We start from the raw sequence: 22,176 nt of genomic DNA on the forward strand, positions 1-22,176 counted from the left end.
AAGATCCTAAGAGGATTTGATAGGGTAGATACCAGGAGGATGTTTCTCATTTGTGGAACAGACGAGAACCAGGGGATATAGTTTAAGAATAAGAGGTCAACCATTTAAGACAGAAATGAGGAGATTTTCTTTTCTCGATAAGGGTCATTAGTATGTGGAATCCTCTTCCCCAAAAAGTAGTGGAGGCTGAGTCATTGATCTTTTTCAAGGCAGAGTTAGACAGATTTTTGATAGACAAGGCAGTCAAGAATTATAGGGGACAGATGACAAAGTGGAACTGAGACCACACCATATCAACCATGATCTTATTGAATGGCGGAGCAGGTGAGAAGGGTTGAATGGCCTAATCCTGCTCCTAAGTCCTATGTTCAAAGGTTTCATACTTAATGTTATGTGATAGCCTCAAAAGGAAAAGACTAATCTTCATGTGTACCTTTTGAAAAAGGTTTACAATTTTGGTCTTCGGAGAACAAAGAGTAATGTGAATCAGCAAAGGCTTTCTAAATTCTATATATACTCAAATGGAAAGTAATTTTAGAATGTTAAAAGCGAATAAACCTGCAAGAATTTTTAAACAGGGACAGAAACAGATGTAACATGAACAAAACATGCAGCAAACATCCCAATGGCGGTTCACAACCAATAAAGTACTTTTGAAGTGTAATTATTCTTGTAATGAAGGCAAATAAGCATTCAATTCGCACACAGCAAGGCTCCATAAACAAAATGCAAAATCAAGCAATCTATTTTTGTGGTAGTCATTGAGGCATAAATGTTGGCCAGGACAATGGACAAACCTCCCTGCTGCACTTCAAATAGTGGCCACAGAACATTGCATATCCACAAGAGAAGATGGATAGGAGCTTGATTTAACATCAGTTCCAAAAGATAGCACTATGGACACACAGCAGCCCTAACAAAACTGAAGCTGGGGAAAAGTATTTGGAATTCCAGGGTATATTGTGTTAACTTGCTGAGATTGTTTTAAAATCTAAAATCTATTTTGGACCATTGTCTTAAAGAGAGTGTAACTGGCAGTCAGGTTAATTAGGAATTTTAGGAGTTAATTTAGGAGCAAGTAATTATGGTCTTATGTGCTTGAAATCTTTTATATTTTGTTAATAAATATTTTAATTTAATTTTTAAAATATCCAAAGGTCTTGGTGGACTTATTACTTCTGAATTCAGTGCACACATCTTGTAATAAATACAAATTGCAAAACCGTTGTTATAGCGCAACCAAGTTTCCCAAGTGGATTTGGTCCTTCTGGCACATCATAACGGTGTGCTCACTGGCCCAGAGATGAGTTTGACCCAAGAACTTTCTGACTCAAGAGAGTCAGAAAGCTTTTAGTGAGACAAGGCTGACATCTTGTTTATTCTTTGTTTACCTTTGATTAGGGCAAGCATCTTACTCATGTCTTCTCTTGTAAATACTTGAAAGTAATTCACATTCAGAATATTCATTATCTGCTAAACTGCTGCATGAAAAGATTGGAAGGGTATGTTAAAACAGGATAGCTATTTTAAAGGGATTTCACATCAATTAAATAGAAACTGGGAAAACTCTGGGAATCAGAGTTGATAAATGCAATGCAATTTATTTTGATATATTTGTATATGATCCAGATTATGTACAGTAAATGTAAATTTTAGCACTCGAAAGGAAAATCACCACAGAAAAATTAAGTTCATTATGATCAGGAAATCAATAATGCCCAAGACCAGGAACCAGATACATAACTTTAAAAGGGTGAAATTTAATAAAATGGAGGAACAAGCAAAGCAAGTTGATTGGCAGATGTTTTTCAACAATGCTAAAGTCCGATAAACTTAAATGGCATAATGCTGAGCATGAAGGATATACATATTTTAAAAATCAACAAGCTCAAATTAAACAAACATGATCCAATATGGATTAATAAATTAAACGTGATTTAAAGAGGAATAATGATCAATAAATTCTGCAGTGAGAAATAGCAAAAAGGTCACTGTGAGGAATGAGTAATCAGAGAGACAGAAAGCAAGCTAGAGAAAAAAAAAGGCTATACACAAATTGAAAAAAAAACATTGTACTGTTAACACCAAGAAGTAGCTGAGATTAAAAAAAAACCATATAAGACATGAATGGCATTGAAAAGATTGATACACAGAAGATAGTAAATATTCTGAATGATTACTTCCTGCTAATATTCACAAAGGAAAAACATGAGAAATAAGCCCTCCTCAACAGAGTATCATAGTTCTGTAACTAAAAAGCTGGTTTCAGTATACTGACTGAGAAGTTGTTGAACTGCCATTACAAACCCAACTGGCTCATTAATGTTCTTTAGGAAAGAAAACTACTGCCCTTATCCTGCCTGGCTTATAAGTAACTGCAGTCCAATTCCAGTGTGATTGACTCTTAACCACCCTTTGAAGTTGCTAGAAAACAATTAAAGGCGGCAACCCACCACCACCTTCTCAAGACAACTCATATGAGCAATAAATACAGGCCTTGCCAGTGATGCCTGCAACTCATGAATAATTGTAAAAAAAAACAAAGAAAATTAATGACATTGATAACAACAATTTGAGTTTAACTCATGGTTATTCTCGTCGATCTTTGTCAAATACTTTTTGGAAGTCCAAACAGGTTATGCTCCAGGACTTTCCAGAGTTCATTTGGGATATTACTTCCTCAAAAAAGTTAGAGGATGGTCAATGATAATGACATACATATATAGCGCATTTAACAGAATGAAACATCCCAAGATGCTTCACAGGAGCATTACAAAATAAAGTATGAAACTGAACCACAGAAGGAAATATTAGATCAGATGACCAAAAGCTTCGTCAAAGAGATCATTTTAAGGAGTGTCTTAAAGGACGAAAGTAAGGGGTAGGTGCACAGGTGAGGGAGAGCGTGATGCCCAGGCAACTGAAGACACAGCAACCAATGGTGGAGCAATTAAAATTGGGGGTGCACAAGAGGCCAGAATTAGAGGACCCCAGATTCTCAGAGCATAGTGAGGCTGGAGGAGATCACAGAGGCCTGGTTGGGGGAGGGGTGAAATTTGGAAACTGGGATGAGAATTTTAAAATCAAGGCATTGCCTGACCAAGTGCCAACGTAGGTCAATGAGCACAGGGGTGATAAGGGAACGGGATTGTTCAAGTTTACAGAGAGTAAAATTTAAAATGTGAGACCAGCCCTGGGTGCTTTGGAATAGTCAACTCTAGAGAAACAGGCAATGATTTGCATTTCTGGATTTGTTTTGAAAAGGTCAAGTTAGGTTTTAGTTTCACTTTGAAAGGTCCCTGCATTTCTAATGAGAGTCAATGACTGTATGAAAAGTTAAACAAACACAAGTAGAAAAACTGGGCTGTTGCCTAGCAACAGGGGTCCAGAGAGGCAGGTCCCTCCCAGAGAAACACACACACGAAACAAGAAACAGCAGTTTTTGAGTTCAGTTGGTTTTGAAGACAGCTGCCAAATCAAAGCAACCTAAAAGACTCAGATAGCCAGTTCCAAGTGAAAGTTGGTTGAAAGTAGCTGCCAGGAAAGAGTGGAGCAAAGGGAACATATAGCAAGTCCCAAGCTAAAGGAAAAATCCATGAGTCCAAGAGAAAGTCCCAAGTAGACCTTCGAATCAAAGGAAGGACAGGAACCTGGAAAAGGTCCTGTTAAGTGAAGTTAAGATTGAGGGGCAGAGAAAGGCTCCAAGCTTAAAGCTTCAAGCTGCAGGATGCAGAGTCAAAGCGATATAAAGGCTTCTGAGAAGTCAGATGGTCCAAAGAGATGACTGAAGGTCTGCAACATTTTGCAATGGGCATGTGAAGCAGTGGTGTACTGTTGACAGCTGAGTCAGTGAGAGTATGCAGAGGAAAGCTCGAACGCATGTGGTGACCCAGCAGGAGGAATACCTAGAAGTGAACCCTTGTGGAAGGCGTCTGAGAGAAAAGTGTCGATTTTGGAGACGATTCCAAGGTGAATTCTTTAGAAAGTGGAGATTGGAAACCCTTGTGTGAAAGACTAAGTTCAGTGAGACTGATTGATTGGCTCATGGTGCAACAAGCTTTCGGGGAGAGTTGAGGAGAGATCAATAGCGTCTGTCTGGGGTGGCATCTGTTACTTGGTTTCAGAGTGTAGTGTGCCTGACTACAAGTTGCCAATTGGTTTATATGGACCAAACTTAAATGTGAACATTAGAGAGTAATAGCTTATGTAATTTGAGTTATCCTTAGAAATCTGTATATATCTGTAAAGGTATAGTTATGGGTTAAGGAGTATTGTAGTATAGTTCATCTTTTCTTGTTTAATAAATGTTTTATGCTTTTGTTAGAAGTTCATTAGTTGACTCTGGTGACTCTGTTCAGTCGCCCCTTTCCACATATCTAAACAAACAAATAAAAGTTAGGATCTATCAAGCTGGATTCCATCCTGGGATCAGGCTTCTCTAGTGGTAACTCCGCTGGGGATCATAACAATACAGTATTTGAGATGTAGTCTCACCAATGCCCTGTATAACTGAAGCATAACATACTTAATTTTATGTTCAATTCCTCTCGTAATAAAGACTTGCATTCCATTAACCTTAATTACTTGCTGTACCTGCATACTAACTTTTTGTGATTCATGCACCAGAACACCTAGATCCCTCTAGACCTCAAAATTCTGCAGCCATTCTCCATTTAAGTAATACGCTTTTTAATTCGTCCTGCCAAAAGTAAACAACTTCACATTTTCCCACATCATACTCCATCTGTCAGATTTCTTTCCTACTCAGTCAACCTATCTATATCAGTCTGCAACTCCTTATGTCCTCTTCACAGCATACTTTCCTACCTATCTCAATGTCATCTGCAAATTTAGCTACCATACCTTCGCTCCCCTCATCTAAGCAATTGATCTAAATTGTAAGAAGTTGAGGCCCTAAGACAGACAACTCTGGGACTCCACTCGTCACATCCTGCCAATCAGACATATATGCATACACTTTTCTGCCAGCCAGCCAATCTTCTATCCATGCTAAAATGTTAGCCCCTACACCATATGGGCTTTTATTCTTTGCAATAACCTTCGATGTGGTACCGTATCAAATGCCTTCTGGAAATCCAAGTACTATGGGCTCCCCTTTATCCACAGCGCATGTTACTCCTTCAAAGAACTCCAAGAAATTGGTTGAGCATGATTTGCCATTCACAAAACCATGCTGACTCTTCCCAATTACCTTGAGTTTCTGTAATTATGGTTATAAATAAACTCCTTAATGATCGACTCTAACACCTTCCCCAGGACAGATGTCAAGCTAACTGGCCAATAGTTTTTTGCCTTCCTCTTACCTTGAATAAAGGGGTTATATTTGCTGCTTTCCAGTCTGATGGAATCTTTCCAGAATCAAGTGAATTTTGGAAAATTAACACCAACGCATCTACTACCTCACTAGCCACCTCTTTTAAGGCCCTAAGATGAAGTCCATCAGGACCTGGAGATTTGGCAGCCCACAGCTCCATCAGTTTCCTTATTACTACTTTCCCCAGTGATTGTAATTTCACCAAGTTCCTCTATTCCTTCCACCTCCTGATTTATAGCTAGTACTGGAATGTTTTTTTGTATCCTCTACAGTGAAGACAGAAACAAAATATTTGTTCATTTCATCCACCATTTCCTTATTATCTATTAACTCCCGATTGTCACTCTCTAGAGGATCAACACCCACTTTAATTACTCATTACCTTTTTAAATAGCTGCAGAAACTCTTGCTATCTGTTTTTACATATCTAGCTAGCTTCTTCTCATACTCTAATTTCTTTCTCCTGATTAACTTTTTAGTCATTCTCTGCTGTTCTTTATTTTTTGACCAATCTGACCTGCCACTCATCTTTACACAGTTATATGCTTTTTCCTTAAGTTTGATGCTCTCCTTAACTTCTTTAGTTAACCACGGATGGCAGGTCCGCCCTTTAGAATTTTTCACATGTTCAGAAAATAACAGACTAAAGCACTTTTGCCTTGTCTGTGTACAAAATGGCCTTATTAGTACTGTTAAATATTTAAATATTGAAACGTAATTGAAATTAGTAGCCCAACATTCGAATCTTGAACACACAATTGAAGGTCATGTATATAATGACAGAGAATTTGCAGCAGAGCTTGCTTCTTGTTCAGTTTTCATGCTAAACACAGCAGTGTAACAAAAAAAAATGATGAAAATAAACTCTCATACTTCAGTAGTCGTTTCTGGATGTTGTTCCAAGAATCCTGGCGATTTTCATCTGTATACATGCGAAAAAGTATACGAAGACAACAGGCAAGACTGCTAGTTTCCTGCTTTAAAAGATTAGGCTTGGATTTGCCCTTAAATCCTGGAATAAGAAGAAAAGCACTTCAAAGTAATTTAATACAATATGATGCTAAGTAACCATTTGCATGCTGTCATTACAGAATATGCACTTTCTGCCATTTAGGAAATCAGTTTTCATTAAAACACCAGGTTTTACTAAACAAAAACAGGAATACCTGGAAAAATTCAGGTCTGGCAGCATCGGCGGAAAAGAACAAAGTTGACGTTTCGAGTCCTCATGACCCTTCAACAGAACTAAGTAAAAATAGGAGCGGGGTGAAATATAAGCTGGTTCAAGGTGGGTGGGGTGGGTGGTGTGGTGGGGGGGGGGGGGGGGGGGGGGGGGTGCGGAGAGAGAGAGAGTGTGGTTGTAGAGACAAGCAAGCAGTGATAGGAGCAGATAATCAAAAGATGTCACAGACAAAGAACAAAGAGGTGTTGAAGGTGGTGATATTAGATAAAAGAATGTGCTAATTAAGAATGAATAGCATGGTACAGATAGCTCTAGTGGGGGTGGGGTGAAATAAGACTAAAAGGGCATAAAAGGTATAGATTTAAAAATAAAGCAAATAGGTGGGAAAAGAAAAATCTATATAAATTATTGGAAAAACAAAAGGGAGAGGGAAGAAACAGAAAGGGGGTGGGGATGGAGGAGGGAGTTCAAGATCTAAAGTTGTTGAATTCAATATTCAGTCTGGAAGGCTGTAATGTACCTAGTTGGAAGATGAGGTGCTGTTTCTCCAGTTTGCGTTGAGCTTCACTGGAACAATGGAGCAAGCCAAGGACAGATATGTGGGCAAGAGAGCAGGGTGGAGTTTTAAAATGGCAAGCGACAGGGAGGTCTGGGTCATTCTTGAGGACAGACCGAAGATGTTCTGCAAAGCAGTCGCCCAGTCTACATTTGGTCTCTCCAATGTAGAATAGACCACATTGGGAGCAGCGAATGCAGTAGACTAAATTGAGGGAAAGCAAGTGAAGTGCTGCTTCACTTGAAAGAAGTGTTTGGGCCCTTGGACGGTGAGGAGAGAGGAAGGGAAGAGGCAGGTGTTGCAAATTTTGTGTATGCATGGGGAGGTGCCATAGGTGGGGTTGAGGAGTAGGGGGTGATGGAGGAGTGGACCAGGGTGTCACGGAGGGAACAATCCCTACGGAATGCTGCTGGGGGGGGGGGGGGGGGGGGGGGGGGGGGGGGGGGGGGGGTGCGGTGAAGAGATGTGTTTGGTGGTGGCATCATGCTGGAGTTGGTGGAAATGACGGAGGATGATCCTTTGAATGTGGAGGCTGGCGGGGTGATAAGTGAGGACAAGGGGGACCCTATCATGTTTCTGGGAGGGAGGAGAAGGCGTGAGGGCGGATGCGCGGGAGATGGGCCGGACACGGTTGAGGGCCCTGTCAACTACCGTGGGTGGAAAACCTCGGTCAAGGAAGAAGAAGGAACTGTTTTTGAAGGTAGCATCATCAGAACAGATACGACGGAGGCGAAGGAACTGAAAGAATGGGATGGAGTCCTTACAGGAAGCGGGGTGTGAGGAGCTGTAGTCGAGGTAGCTGTGGGAGTCATTAGGCTTGTAATGGATATTGGTGGACAGTCTATCACCAGAAATTGAGACAGAGAGGTCAAGGAAAGGAAGGGAAGTGTCAGAGATGGACCACATGAAAATGATGGAGGGGTGGAGATTGGAAGCAAAATTAATAAATTTTTCCAGGTCCTGACAAAAGCATGAAGCAACACCGAAGTAATCATCGATGTACCGGAGAAAGAGTTGTGGGAGGGGGCCGGAGTAGGACTGGAACAAGGAATGTTCCACATACCCCATAAAGAGACAGACACAGAAGTGGCCCATACGGGTACCCATAGCCACACTTTTTTTAGTTGGAGGAAGCGAGAGGAGTTAAGGGAGAAATTGTTCAGTGTGAGAACAAGTTCAGCCAGATGGAGGAGAGTAGTGGTGGATGGGGATTGTTCAAGCCTCTATTCGAGGAAGAAGCTGAGAGTCCTCAGACCTGGTGGGGGATGGAGGTGTAGAGGGATTGGACGTCCATGGTGAAGAGGAGGCGGTTGGGGCCAGGGAACTGGAAATTGTTGATGTGACGTAAGGTGTCAGAGGAATCACGGATGTAGGTGGGAAGGGACTGGACAAGGGGAGAGAGAAGGGAGTCAAGATAACGAGAAATGAGTTCCTTGGGGCAGGAACAGGCTGACACGATCGGTCTGCCGGGACAGTCCTGTTTGTGGATTTTGGGTAGGAGGTAGAAGCGGGCCATCCGAAGTTGGGCAACTATCAGGTTGGAAGCTGTGGGAGAAAATCTCCAGAGGAGATGAGGTCAGTGACAGTTCTGGAAACAATGGCTTGATGTTCAGTGGTGGGGTCATGGTCCAGGGAGAGGTAGGAGGAAGTGTCTGCGAGTTGACGCTCAGCCTCCGTGAGATAGAGGTCAGTGCACCAGACAACAACAGCACCACCCTTGTCAGCGGGTTTGATGACAATGTTAGGGTTGGACCTGAGAGAACGGAGTGCACTAAGTTCAAAGAGAGACAGGTCAGAATGGGTGACAGGAGCAGAGAAATTGAGACGACTAATGTCACGCCGACAGTTCTCAATGAAAAGATCAAGAGAAGGTAAGAATCCAGAGGGAGGGGTCCAGGTGGAAGGAGAATATTGGAGGTGGGTAAAAGGATCCGTTGAATGGGGAGTGGACTCCTGCCCAAAGAAGTGAGCACGGAAACAAAGGCGGCGGGAGAAGAGTTCAGCACCGTGCCGAGCCCAAAATTCATTGAGATGAGGGCGTAAAGGTATGAAACTAAGTCCTTTGCTGAGCACTGAACGTTCAGCGTCGGGGAAGGTCAAGGGGTATAGTGAATACACAGCTGGGGTTGGGATTGGAAGATGGGGTGGGGACGGAGGGACGGGCAGGGGTGGAGGGTCCTAGATGGGTGTTGGTGTCGATGAGTTGTTGGAGCTTGCGTTCCTTAGCACTTGAGAGAAAGAGAAAAAGTTTCTTGTTGAGGCGTTGGATGAGACAAAGAATAAAATGAAACGGGGGCATGTGCAGCTTTGAAAAAGGGTGCGGCGGTGCTGCTGGAAGGAGAGGTTGAGTGTGTTCATATGGCGGCGCATGGCACTGAGTGTGGATCTCAGAATGCGACGGGAACAGCAGTCCGAGAAAGGTTTTATGTCCCGGAGATACCTGTAATCCTGGGTGGGTTCGAAACATGAGGGATGGAATTTCAGTTGAAATTCAAGTGGGGTAAGTCGGAGATGGAGAAAGTCACTGAGAAAGGAAATATGGCTGTGAAAGCGGGTTTTAGTAAACACCTTGTCAAACACCAGGAGAGAAATGGAAAGCAATGAAGGTGAACAAGGCAAAAGAGAGATACGGAATTGCTGTCGGATTTCAAGGTAGGCATTTCTTGAAGAGGAGTGGCAGTCAATTAAACACAGAGATAAAAACAAAAAAACTGCGGATGCTGGAAATCCAAAACAAAAACAGAAATACCTGGATAAACTCAGCAGGTCTGGCAGCATCGGCAGAGAAGAGAAGTGGGGGGGGTGGGGTGGTTGTAGAGACAAGCAAGCAGTGATAGGAGCAGATAATCAAAAGATGTCACAGACAAAAGGACAAAGAGGTGTTGAAGGTGGTGATATTATCTAAAAGAATGCGCTAATTAAGAATAGATAGCATGGTACAGATAGCTCTAGTGGGGGTGGGGTGAAATAAGACTGAAAGGGCATAAAAGGTATAGATTTAAAAATAATGCAAATAGGTGGGAAAAGAAAAATCTATATAAATTATTGGAAAAAAACAAAAGGGAGGGGGAAGAAACGGAAAGGGGGTGGGGACATGGTCCATCTCTGACACTTCCCTTCCCTTCCTTGACCTCTCTGTCTCAATTTCTGGTGATAGACTGTCCATCAATATCCATTACAAGCCTAACGACTCCCACAGCTACCTCGACTTCAGCTCCTCACACCCCGCTTCCTGTAAGGACCCCATCCCATTCTCTCAGTTCCTTCACCTCCGTCGCATCTGTTCTGATGATGCTACCTTCAAAAACAGTTCCTCTGACATGTTCTCCTTCTTCCTTAACCCAGGTTTTCCATTCACGGTCATTGACAGGGCCCTCAACCGTGTCCGGCACATCTCCTGCGCATCTGCCCTCACGCCTTCTCCTCCCTCCCAGAAACATGATAGGGTCCCCCTTGTCCTCACATCACCCCACCAGCCTCCGCATTCAAAGGATCATCCTCCGCCATTTCCGCCAACTCTAGCATGATGCCACCACCAAACACATCTTCCCTTCACCCCCCTGGCGGAATTCCGTAGGGATCATTCCCTCCGTGACACCCTGGTCCACTCCTCCATCACCCCCTACTCATCAACCCCCACCTACAGCACCTCCCCATACATGCGCAAAATATGCAACACCTACCCCTTCACTTCCTCTCTCCTCACCGTCCAAGGGCCCAAACACTCCTTTCAAGTGAAGCAGCATTTCACTTGCATTTCCCCCAACTTAGTCTACTGCATTTGTTGATCCCAATGCGGTCTCCTCTACATTGGAGAGTCCAAACGCAGACTGGGTGACTGCTTTGCAGAACACCTGCGGTCTGTCCTCAAGTCAATGACCCAGACCTTCCTGTCGCTTGCCATTTTAACACTCCACCCTGCTCTCTTGCCCACATATCTGTCCTTGGCTTGCTGCATTGTTCCAGTGAAGTTCAACGCAAACTGGAGGAACAGCACCTCATCTTCCGACTAGGCACTTTACAGCCTTCCGGACTGAATATTGAGTTCAACAACTTTAGATCTTGAACTCCCTCCTCCATCCCCACCCCATTTCCGTTTCTTCCCTCTCCCTTTTGTTTTTTTCCAATAATTTATATAGATTTTTCTTTTCCCACCTATTTGCATTACTTTTAAATCTATACCTTTTATGCCCTTTTAGTCTTATTTCACCCCACCCCCACTAGAGCTATCTGTACCATGCTATCTATTCTTAATTAGCGCATTCTTTTAGATAATATCACCACCTTCAACATCTCTTTGTCCTTTTGTCTGTGACATCTTTTGATTATCTGCTCCTATCACTGCTTGCTTGTCCCTACAACCACCCCACCCCACCCCCCCACTTCTCTCCCCCCACACCCCCCCCACCTTAAACCAGCTTATATTTCACCCCTCTCCTATTTTTACTTAGTTCTGTTGAAGGGTCGTGAGGACTCGAAACCTCAACTTTGTTCTTGTCCGCCGATGCTGCCACACCGGCTGAGTTTTTCCAGGTATTTCTGTTTTTGTTTTGGATTTCCAGCATCCGCAGTTTTTTTGTTTTTATCGCCAGGTTTTACTAAGTTGGCCCACCTTGAACTGGTTTTCTGATTGGGATGAAAAAATATTAAAATGGGAAAAATGGTGCATTCCATGGGGGTAGGGGGGCAGAGTGTTTAACAGACGCAAATACCTCCCTGCAGACAAGGTAAGAAATTCAATGGCAAGTCAACTTGACCACTGTTGGGTACTTTGATCGAGAACTAATTGCAGAAAGGCAGTTTGATAAGAAACACTGAGCAGGTCATTTATTATCCCTCTAAATTGAGAAACTTTAAAAGTCAGTTTCCCTCACCTGTAAAGAACAGTTTTAAAAAATGTATTCAGTTCTACATTTTCAACAAAGTAGCAGTAATAGTGTGACAAAAACCCTCTTCATACCACAGCTGCACATACAATTTATTGGAAAAAATGAAAATGAAGACATGTTGTATATAAATCCCAAACTTGTCTTCTCAATATGATACCTGCTCCAAACAACCACAACGGCTGTGACAAAGAACCCCAAATCACACATTTCAAAGTCCTCCACATTATTAATTACCTAGTCTCCTGTTAAGTCACAGAACTGTTTATGCTGCTCACCGAGTTCCAAATGACATATATTTCTCTTCCAAGTAGCCAAATAAATCAGGCAAATCAAGTTTATTCAATCTGATTTTCACCAAAAACAGAATTAATCAAACTAAACCCTTTTACTGACTACTTCAGATCTTTCAGAATGTACTAAATTTGGGTTTCTCTCTCCAATTCCATTGCTTTTTCATACAATTAGGCACTTTTAGCGAAGATGTGACTGAACGACATCCATTTTATTCATAAATATGAGTGAAATGATGTGTTACTGTTCAAATGTAACATACTAGGGAAATTAGATTAGTGCAGCTTATTCAAACTTAAGACAACAAGATTCACTCTTAATTAACAATGTGTATAGTATTTACCCGCTCTCCACAGCGTTGTCCTCTGTTCATTATTTGAATTGAAAGCCTTTGCAAATGAATGTGACTCCAACAGACAATCCAGGAGTTTGAAAAGCTGCTGTGAAGTCATGTATCGGTACATTCCCTGATCTTCAGTATCTATATGGACCTCAGCATCAATTGAGTCCCTCTGTACAAATAAAAAATTAATTTTGATTTGTGACACTTCTGTACTTCCAGTATCAAGTGTAAAAATAAATGTTCCTTATTTACATCTTCCAGTCTTGCCATAGAAACAGCAAGCAAATGACCAATTCTGAAACCTCTAACAATGCAGCAAATAATGCGCCTGCTGATTTACGTTTCAAATTCCCCGGGTTCCAATCGGGTAACACCTCCTCTCTGTTTATTGCTCCTGCTGACTGATCCTCAGTTTACATTTTATCGCGTCCATCCGGATCCAAACCTCAGCGCAGGCTTTGTCCAAATATAGGCAAGAAGTTGAGTTCTGAAGCGAAGGGAGAGTGAGTACCCTTAATATCAAATGCAACATTTGGCTCATTTGAGCACCAAGGAACCATAGGAAAACTGAAGTCAATGGGAATCAGGCAAAAGTCTCCACTGGCTGGAGTCAAAAAGAGAGCAAAAGATGATGGTTGTGGTTGATGGAGACCAATTATCTCAGCCTCAGGTCATCACTGCAGGAGTTTTTCAAGATAGTGTCCTAGGCCGAACTGTCTTGAGCTGCTTCATTAATGAACTTCCCTCCATTTTAAAAGTCAGAAGTGGGGCTAGTCACTGATGATTGCAGCATGTGTGATTTCTCAAATAGCAGAAGAGCCCATGCCCGCATGCAGCAAGACCTGGAGAACATACAGGTTTGGGCTGATAAGTGTCAAGTAATAGTTGAGCCACACAAGTGCTAAGCAAAGACTATCTCCACAAAGAATGTAATCACCTCCCTTTGCCATTTAAAAGCTTCATCAGCATTGAATCCACCATGTACAAATTTTGGACGGTAAGTGGGCGAGGTCACTATGGACCAGAAATTCAACTGGACCTGCCACATAAATGCCACGGATATTAGAGAAGTCCAGGGGTTGTGGCAAGAGGCTCACTTTCTGACTCCCCACATAGAAGGCACATGTTGGAATGTGAGATAAAATATTCTCCACTTGCCTGGATGTGTGCAACTTCACCATCACTCAAAAAGTTCAACACCATCCAGCAGTCTGCTTGTTCGGCAACCCATCCATCTTCTTACACTTTCACTCTCTTCACCATCGCAAACCATGGCTGCAATGTTTATTAACTACATGTTGGACAGCAACAACTTGCGAAGCCTTCTTCAACAGTGCCTCCCACCATCAAAATCTTGGAACTACTTAGCTAACATCACTATTGGAAAACGTTCATCACATGGACTACCACATCTTATGAAAGTGGCTCAGCACCACCTTTAGAGCAACTCGGGACAGGCAGTAAATGCTGGCCTTGCTAGTGATGCTTACATCCCTAGAATATGAATCTACGAATTAGGAGCAGGAGGAGGCCACTCGGCCCTTCGAGCCTACTCTGCCATTCAATAAGATCATGGCTGATCTGATTGTAACCTCAACTTCACATTCCCGCCTATCTCCGATAACTTTTCACTCTTTGTTTATCAAGAATCTATCTACTTCAGCCTTGAAAATATTAAAACACTCAGCTTCCTCAGCCTTTTGAGAAAGAGTTTTCAAAGACTCAGGACCCTCAGAGAAAAAAATTTCTCATCTCTGTCTTTAAACATTGACCCCTCGTTCTAGATTCTCCCACAAGAGGAAACATCCTTTCCACATCTACCCAGCCAAGATCTTATGTTTCAATCAAGTCGCCTCTTATTCTTCTAAATTCCAGCAGATACAAGCCTAGCCTGTTCAACCTTTCCTCATAACACAACCCGCCAATTCCAGATATTAGAGTGGTAAACTTCTTTGAACTCCTTCCAATACATTTACATCCTTCCTTAAATAAGGAGACCAATACTGTACACAGTACTCCAGATGTGGTTTCATCAATGCCCTGAATAACTGAAGCATAACCTCTCTACTTTTCTATTCAATTCCCCTCACAACAAACAATAACATTCCATTAGCTTTCCTTATTACTTGCTGTGCATGCATACTAACCTTTTGCGATTCATGCACTCGGATACCCAGATCCTTCTGCATCTCAGAGCTCTACAATCTATCACCATTTAGATAATATGCTTCTTTTTTATTCTTCCTGCCAAAATGGATAATTTCACATTTTCCCAAATTATACTCCATTTGCCGATCACATAAACTATCTATATCCCTTTGTGGCCTCCTTATGTTCTCTTTACAACTTATTTAACTACCTATCTTTGTGTCATCAGCAAATTTAGTAACAATATCTTTGGTCCCTTCATCCAAGTCATTTATATAAAAAGTTGAGGCCCCAGAACTGATCCCTGTGGCACACCATTAGTTACATCTTACCAACCAGAAAATGACCCATTTATCTTTATGTTTACTGTTAGCTAGCCAATCTTCTATCCATGCCAATATGTTACTCCCTACACCATGAGCTTTTATTTTCCACACTAACCTTTGATGTGGCACCTTATTAAATGCCCTCTAGAAATCTCAGTACAGTACAGCCACCAGTTCCCCTTTATCCACAGTACATGTTACTTCTTCAAAGAATTCCAATAAATTGGTTAAACATGATTTCCCTTCTTGATTACCTTGAACTTAACTAAGTGCCCTGCTATATCATCTTTAATAACAGCTTCCAACATTTTCTCAATGGCAGATGTTAAGCTAACTGGCCTGTAGTTTCCTGCTTTCTGTCTCCCTTCCTTTTTAAATAAAGGAGTTACATTCACTGTTTACCAATCTAATGGAACCTCCCCAGAATCAAGAGAAGTTGTGAAAATTAAAACCAACGCATCAGCTAACTCACTAGTCACTTCTTTTAAGACCCAGGGATTTGTCAGCCTGCAGCTCCAACAATTTACTCAGTACCACTTCCCTGGTGATTGTAACTTTGGCTTTCTCCTCCCTTCTGTTTCCTTATTTACAACAATTACTGGGATGTCACGTGTCCTCTATAGTGAAGACCGATGCAAAATCGCTATTCAATTCATCTGCCATCTCCTTATTTTCAATTATTAATTCCCCAGACTCACGTTCTATTGGACCAACGCTCACTTTATTAACTCTTTCTTTTTTAAATATCTATAGAAACGCTTCCTGTCTGTCTTTATATTTTTAGCTGGCTTTCTCTTGTACTCTAATTTTTCCCTCTTAATTAATCTCAGTCATCTTTGCTTTTTTTAAATATTCTGTCCAATCTCCTGACCTGCCATTCATCTTTGCACAATTACATACTTTTTCTTTAAGTACGATACTGTCTTTAACATTTTTAAGTTAACCACAGATGTTGGGTCCTCCCCTTGGAATTTTTTTTTCTCGTTGAAATGTATCCTACATATTCTGAAACATCCCCTTAAATGTCTGCCACTGCATCTCCATTGACTATCCCTTAACCTAAATTGCAAGTTCACATTAGTTAGCTCTGCTTTCATGCCCTCACAATTGCCCTTAGATTAGTGTTTTAAACTTAAATTAGACCCAATCTTCTCTCCCTCAAACTGAATGTAAAATTCAGTCATATTATGATTGCCGCTACTTAGGGGGCACCTTCACTATGAGGTCATTGATTAATTCTAACTCATTGCACAATACCAGATCTAGCAAAGCCTGTTCTCTGGTTGACACCAGAACATGCTGTTTTAAGAAACTATCTTGAAAACATTCTGTGAATTCCTCATCTATTAATCACTGAGGTAAGTTTACAGTTTATAAAATTCCATGGCACTATTTCTGGAATTCAAGACATCCATCTGAGTTGCGAGTTGTCGAGTTTACAGCCAGAATGCTCATTTATGGCATCGGAGTTGCAATGAATGAAATTACAAGGTCATATATTGAATGCTGGAAACTTGCCTTTGGTATAGTCACTATATTGGTCTGATGCACTGAACAAAGGAGACTCTCAAGGAACACCTTTGGGTTTTCTAATAGAGATGGAAGGTACCAGAAAACCATACATAACTTGACCCTGATAATGACAGCATCATTTCAAACTTTGCATTTGCACATAAATATTACTGCAGTGAAGATAATGAACTGTGAATGAGCCTTGAAAGATTTTGAATCGAGTACCCCACCCCCAACAAGTAATACTTGGGTTTCATTCACATGTTAGCAGTGACACTCAGTCACTCAAGTCAGTGGGAAATGTACAAGTTCAGTTTCAAGGGCAACTCACCACAGCTCTATTTAGCTAGCTTGTTAAACTGGACTTTTTTTTTCCCCCCCACATCACATATAAAATTAAATCAATTTTAAGTTTGCACCAGAACTCTCTTCCTATAGGAAGCAGCTAAAATTTAACTGGAGTTTTAATAAGGCCATTATTGGCAATATTTAATATTACAAGCAAATTGTGTCAGGCAAATAGGTTTCATTTTACCTGTACAGCTGCCATAGTTTCAGCATCTTCCTTTTTGCTTGTTGCTGGAAAGAACACAATGTTGTCTATTGTTTGGATTAATTCCAGCTGCACAACACATTTGATGAGGAGGGCAGCAAAGAGTTTCTGATCAGACATCCCTGGAAAAATGAATCAGTGGAGGACCCCATCAACATTCATTCACTTGTACATGCATTAAATAATTGCGGCACTAGTATTTAAATGTATATTTTGCCATTCCTGTGGCTTGTTGCTGAAGCACATGGTAGCAAGGACATTATTGCCGTACAATTATTACATCACAGGAAGTTATCCATGCAATGAAGGCTGAATTGGTACATAATCTGTCATTTTTTTCTCATTTGTTCATGGGGTATGGGCATTGCTGGCAAAGCCAACATTTATTGTCCATTCCTAATTATCCTTGAGAAGGTGGCGGTGAGCAGCCTTCTTGAACTACTGTAGTGTAGATAGACCCACAGTGCTATTAAGTGGGGAGTTCCAGGATTTTGACGCAGCAATGATGAGGGATTGGTGATATACTACCAAGTCAGGACTTTGGTGGAAGGGGGGTGGGGGAGAGGTGTCATGGTGCTCTTAAGTGCCTGCTGCTTTCGTCCTTCGAAGTAGTAAAGATTAAGGGTTTGGGTAGCGCTGTCAAACAACTTATCACACAGATGTTGTCCTCTGCTGTCAGGTCAGCTTTATTTCTGGCTGCCAGGGGTATTTGTTTCTCTTGCTTTTTCTTACAGCTATGTTACGTCAGCACTAAGTTGATAGTGAAGCTTAAACTACAACCTCCTTTTCACCTTAGTTGAGATAAAAATGAGGACAGGTCAGCTATTATTCGGATTTGTACGAGTGCAGGAAGTGTTGGTGTACTTGTAACTTGCACAAACTTCCAAGGGTAAATCAGATGCTAAGAGCTCATCTAAGTTGTCAGTTTAGTTACTCCATAGACAGGCTGATGAGTAAAACACTTTTTGCTATTGCTGGATGAAATATAGAAGATTACGCAAAATTGACTAATTTGGAAATTCTCACTCAATATCAGTATACGAATATTTAGTAATACACAGAAAATAATATTTTTGGCACATATAGTGATTTGGCATCTTTAGAAAGTTACCATGATCATTATAGATGCCAATTATAGATTATTATAGACCCCACAATTAGATATAGTGCCAGGTTAAAAAATGCAATACCATTTACATATACTTGCTAGCATAAGTTTCTGGACAATTACTAGAAGAGCCTTTGTTAACTTATTTTTCCTCATCCTGAGCAGAGGGGACGCTGAGGTCACTTTAATTTTTTTGCAAGATTAAGACTTAGTATGTGTTACTTTAACTGGAATTAATTTTTAAAAATGATGCTTGTTGGGGAAACTTTTGTGATTGAAGCTTATTTCAAGCATGGCACGAAGATATTCACATTTTAAAACAAACGCACTGCTCAGGAAACACCTGCCTGGATATTTACAGTAAACAGAAAACGTGGAGTGCAAAAATAAGACTTACTGGCATGCGGTCTATTTTTCCAAGTTTCATCACTGGTGTTAGATACTTGACTTTGACCTTTTTCAGAAGGGTTTCGCTCTGTGCTGCAGACTGATTGGCGGTCAACTTCCAAGTCCTATGAAAACATGAGATACATTATTAAGTTACAACAGGTAAACTACCACAATATTTTTTTTAAACATGCATTTAGGCATTGAAGCCTTTTAATTGTATTTATTTCAAATTACACTCACTGAACCCTTCTCTGAAGACTCCTCCTCCAAACCAGTGGGTCGCCATGCTAAAAGACTGTAAACACAAGATAGATATTTATCGATCAGTCTATAAAGGATGCCATTATACCATAATTTAAAGAATATTTAAAAGAACAGCGTGAAGTGTTCATGCTATTGCTACAGCAACACTATTTTTCAGATAAGTGTCCAATGCTTAAACAAGATCTCTTACATTCATGTAGATATTTGGTAACTTGAACTTACGCATGGGGAATAGTGGTCTTGAAGATGTCCAGCATGCAACCACATGTTTTATCCCAGACTAAAGGACTGAATTTGTGACCAGTTAGTATTACCACATTTTCTAAACAGTTTGTTCCTGATCGGGCCAATTGTTCATTATCTATAATAAGATAAAAAAGGTAACAGAAAAAGTTTAATCACATGAAAATGGAAAGGAGCATTTCAAAGAATGCATTTCATCACCCATTCAAATCATGTTAAGTTTCAAGGCATCAATTTACCAAACCACATTTACCCTTACCCAGCAAACAAAATTCTGCAGTTTGCACAGCCAAAACTTAATTAGATCGAGAAGGACAAAAAAACTACCTAGCTAGACCACTTGTTTCAATAAAAACAAAGGTATTACCATTGGGCACCTCGAGCTAGACTTTCATTTAAATGATATCTTAATACATTTTAGAATTCTTCCGTTACGATACTTCTGAATAAATAAGTTACCTTGTTGTACACACCAATGTAGTTGAGCAAATATGTCATCCAAGAGTACATGATTTAAAACTTCATAGAACTGTGTGAAAACATCGCAAATAGCATAAAGTGCATGATTACATGTAGTTGTCATCCATTCAGACTTCTGTGAAGAAAATTAGATGTGGCATTTAATTATACATTTGGCATGTTTTCGTAAAATGCAATAGTGAATTTTAATAAAACACCTCAGAAAAAAAAAACTCAAAAGTATTTCGTCAGGTTCGTCACATCAAAGCAGCAAATCAGGGATTGAATCTAGGACTTGTAGGCTGTGTGGGTCAGAACTGCACTGCACAGTATCTTTATCCATTCAGTCATTGTGGAAGTTACCTTAATCTATATTTATTAGCTAATTATAGTGGATAAAACAAAATATGTCTCTGTGGTATTGATGAATATTGCAGTTGTTCAGGTTAATCATAACATATTTTGGGGCAACAATTTTTAATGAAAAATCTATTATTCAATCATAGATTTCTACAGGTCTGATGTACATGGTAAAACATGCAGCAAATGTTAAGCCTGACATTTAATCTCAAATAATTTGGAAATACAGCACTCAGTATTCAAAGAAACTAAAACTTCTGTATTAGCTTAGATCATAGATTCAAAAGAGGGTCATTCATTCATTTCTCCAGAGACCAGCAAATATTACCCCTTAATTTATCCAGTTCCCTTTTAAAAAGATTGCATCTGCATCTACTACCTTTTCAGGTATTGTATTCGGGATCATAACAACTTGCTGTGTACAGTTTTTCCTTCATTATTCAAATTATCTGGACATAATATAGTACAAGACTACAGATTGCCAAAATAACCACTGTTGTTGGCTATTTTGGGTCCTGTGAGACAAAGAAATCAAATTAAAATTTATACCAAGTCCACTTATGTCTTACTTCAGTCTGCTGTTCGGGGAGTTTCATGTTATCAAATATCCGAAAAATAATCCTAAACAGATCTTGCCACCAGTGTTGCTCAAAAGTTTGACCATAGCTTTTTATGATTTCAAACATCACAGTGAGCCCTCTGCAAGACAGATTGCATGAAAGATGTAAACTACAAATCATCATTGTAACATGTCTAATCGACAGTTTAAATGAAAGTATCACAATTGAACCGTTTCTTACCTTGTACGGACATCTAATTTGCAACGATTAATAATGCAGGAAAGCTCAAACAAAATTGGAAACCATCCTCGTACCCATACTCTATCTCCAGGAGCTACATTCATATCATCACTGGTGTATTCCTTTAGTGCCTAATAAAATACATTTAAAATTTGAACATCGGATAATGCAAAATCCATGTAATCAAACCATACTGATTATAATTAATAAATGAATTTACTTGGATCACACACAATGTACATATAACAAACAAAAAAATATCATTTTTAGTGCTAACAGTCCTTTCCACCACTGGACAGATGGTGGCAGAGGTGAGCAAAGGGCTCATGACAAAGTCCTGGTAGAATCTGTCTAGCTTTGGTAAAAACCAAAGATCCTCTGAACTTAGGCTACTTTCCACACCCCAAGCGATCAGAAGAGAGATTGTTTTAGGCTACATTCTATGAACTTGAATGCATAGATTTTTTTAATACAGAACAACAGAATTTTGTCCATTGACTGCTTACAGTCAATTAGTGGCTCATTCTGGGAGTTGTAATCCATTATTTGGTTCACTTCCTAAAGCCCTATGCTTCTCTAACTTCCTTTAAGATGTTCCTCAAGACTTACCTCTTTGACTAAGCTTTTGGTCACCTGTCCTAATATCTCCTAATGTGGCTTAATGTTAAAGTTTGTTTAATAGCACTCCTGTGCAGCTCTTAGGATGTTAAGCTACATTCAAGGAGATATATAAACGCAAGCTGCCATTGACTGAACTTCTCCATTCAATTCAGCAAAGCCTTACATTAGAATTATTCAATATATAAACAGATCATGCCTTGGTTCTGTTATACTACATTTAAAAGACTATTCTGCTGATGCACGCACCATATTTACTATTTTGTTGCTCATTATTTAGATGATATCACACACCTGCCGGAGGCACTGTCAATACAATACTTCACAATATCAATGTAGCAAATAACATTTTATAACACTACCCAATAATAAATAAGCGATTGTTAATAGCAGCTTAACAACTGACATCAGAATAGATTAGCACCAACTAGCAAAGTTATGGTATCTGGCAAAGCTCAATGTTAACACTCTTGTTTTGAATCAGAGGCTGTGAGTTCAAGTTTCTAAGCTTAAGTTGTAGGCCAATGCTCCAGTGCTATACTGAGGGAATGCTGCACCATTCGAGATACAGTCTTTTGAATGATTCATTAAACCTCTCAGGTGGATATAAACAATTCCAAAGCATTCTTTCTTCCAATATCAGGGAAGTTTCCCTGGAGCCTGGCCTACAGTCATCACCCAACAACATCACTAAAATAGATTATCAGGTTATAATCACTTGCTTTTTTGGGGGGATTTTGCTATACACAAATTGACTGCTGCCAACATGCCTACATTACAAAAATTACTATACTTCAA

At 40.3% G+C, this 22,176-nt stretch overlaps 1 protein-coding gene and 1 long non-coding RNA gene across 3 annotated transcripts in view; one reads left to right on the plus strand and one right to left on the minus strand.

The window, feature by feature from the left end:
* The window catches only part of LOC121287127, a 39,444-nt gene that overhangs the window by 17,066 nt on the left and 202 nt on the right, over positions 1-22,176 (plus strand). Inside the window, exon 4 of one of the 2 annotated variants that reach the window (XR_005945153.1) lies at positions 18,708-18,793. This is a non-coding gene — a long non-coding RNA (uncharacterized LOC121287127). The remainder of the gene's footprint in view (positions 1-18,707; positions 18,794-22,176) is intronic. The other variant, XR_005945152.1, reaches the window with a different exon arrangement.
* The window catches only part of LOC121287125 (brefeldin A-inhibited guanine nucleotide-exchange protein 2-like), a 118,280-nt gene that overhangs the window by 7,780 nt on the left and 88,324 nt on the right, over positions 1-22,176 (minus strand). Inside the window, exons 29-37 of the mRNA XM_041204689.1 lie at positions 20,761-20,891; positions 20,530-20,659; positions 19,601-19,736; positions 19,121-19,259; positions 18,875-18,929; positions 18,642-18,756; positions 17,119-17,258; positions 12,598-12,766; positions 6,209-6,347 (exon numbers count right to left, since the gene is read on the minus strand). Of these exons, the coding sequence (XP_041060623.1) occupies positions 6,209-6,347; positions 12,598-12,766; positions 17,119-17,258; positions 18,642-18,756; positions 18,875-18,929; positions 19,121-19,259; positions 19,601-19,736; positions 20,530-20,659; positions 20,761-20,891 (1,154 nt within the window). The remainder of the gene's footprint in view (positions 1-6,208; positions 6,348-12,597; positions 12,767-17,118; positions 17,259-18,641; positions 18,757-18,874; positions 18,930-19,120; positions 19,260-19,600; positions 19,737-20,529; positions 20,660-20,760; positions 20,892-22,176) is intronic.

This window comes from Carcharodon carcharias, chromosome 14 (assembly GCF_017639515.1).
Source record: "Carcharodon carcharias isolate sCarCar2 chromosome 14, sCarCar2.pri, whole genome shotgun sequence".
Lineage (NCBI taxonomy): Eukaryota > Metazoa > Chordata > Chondrichthyes > Lamniformes > Lamnidae > Carcharodon > Carcharodon carcharias.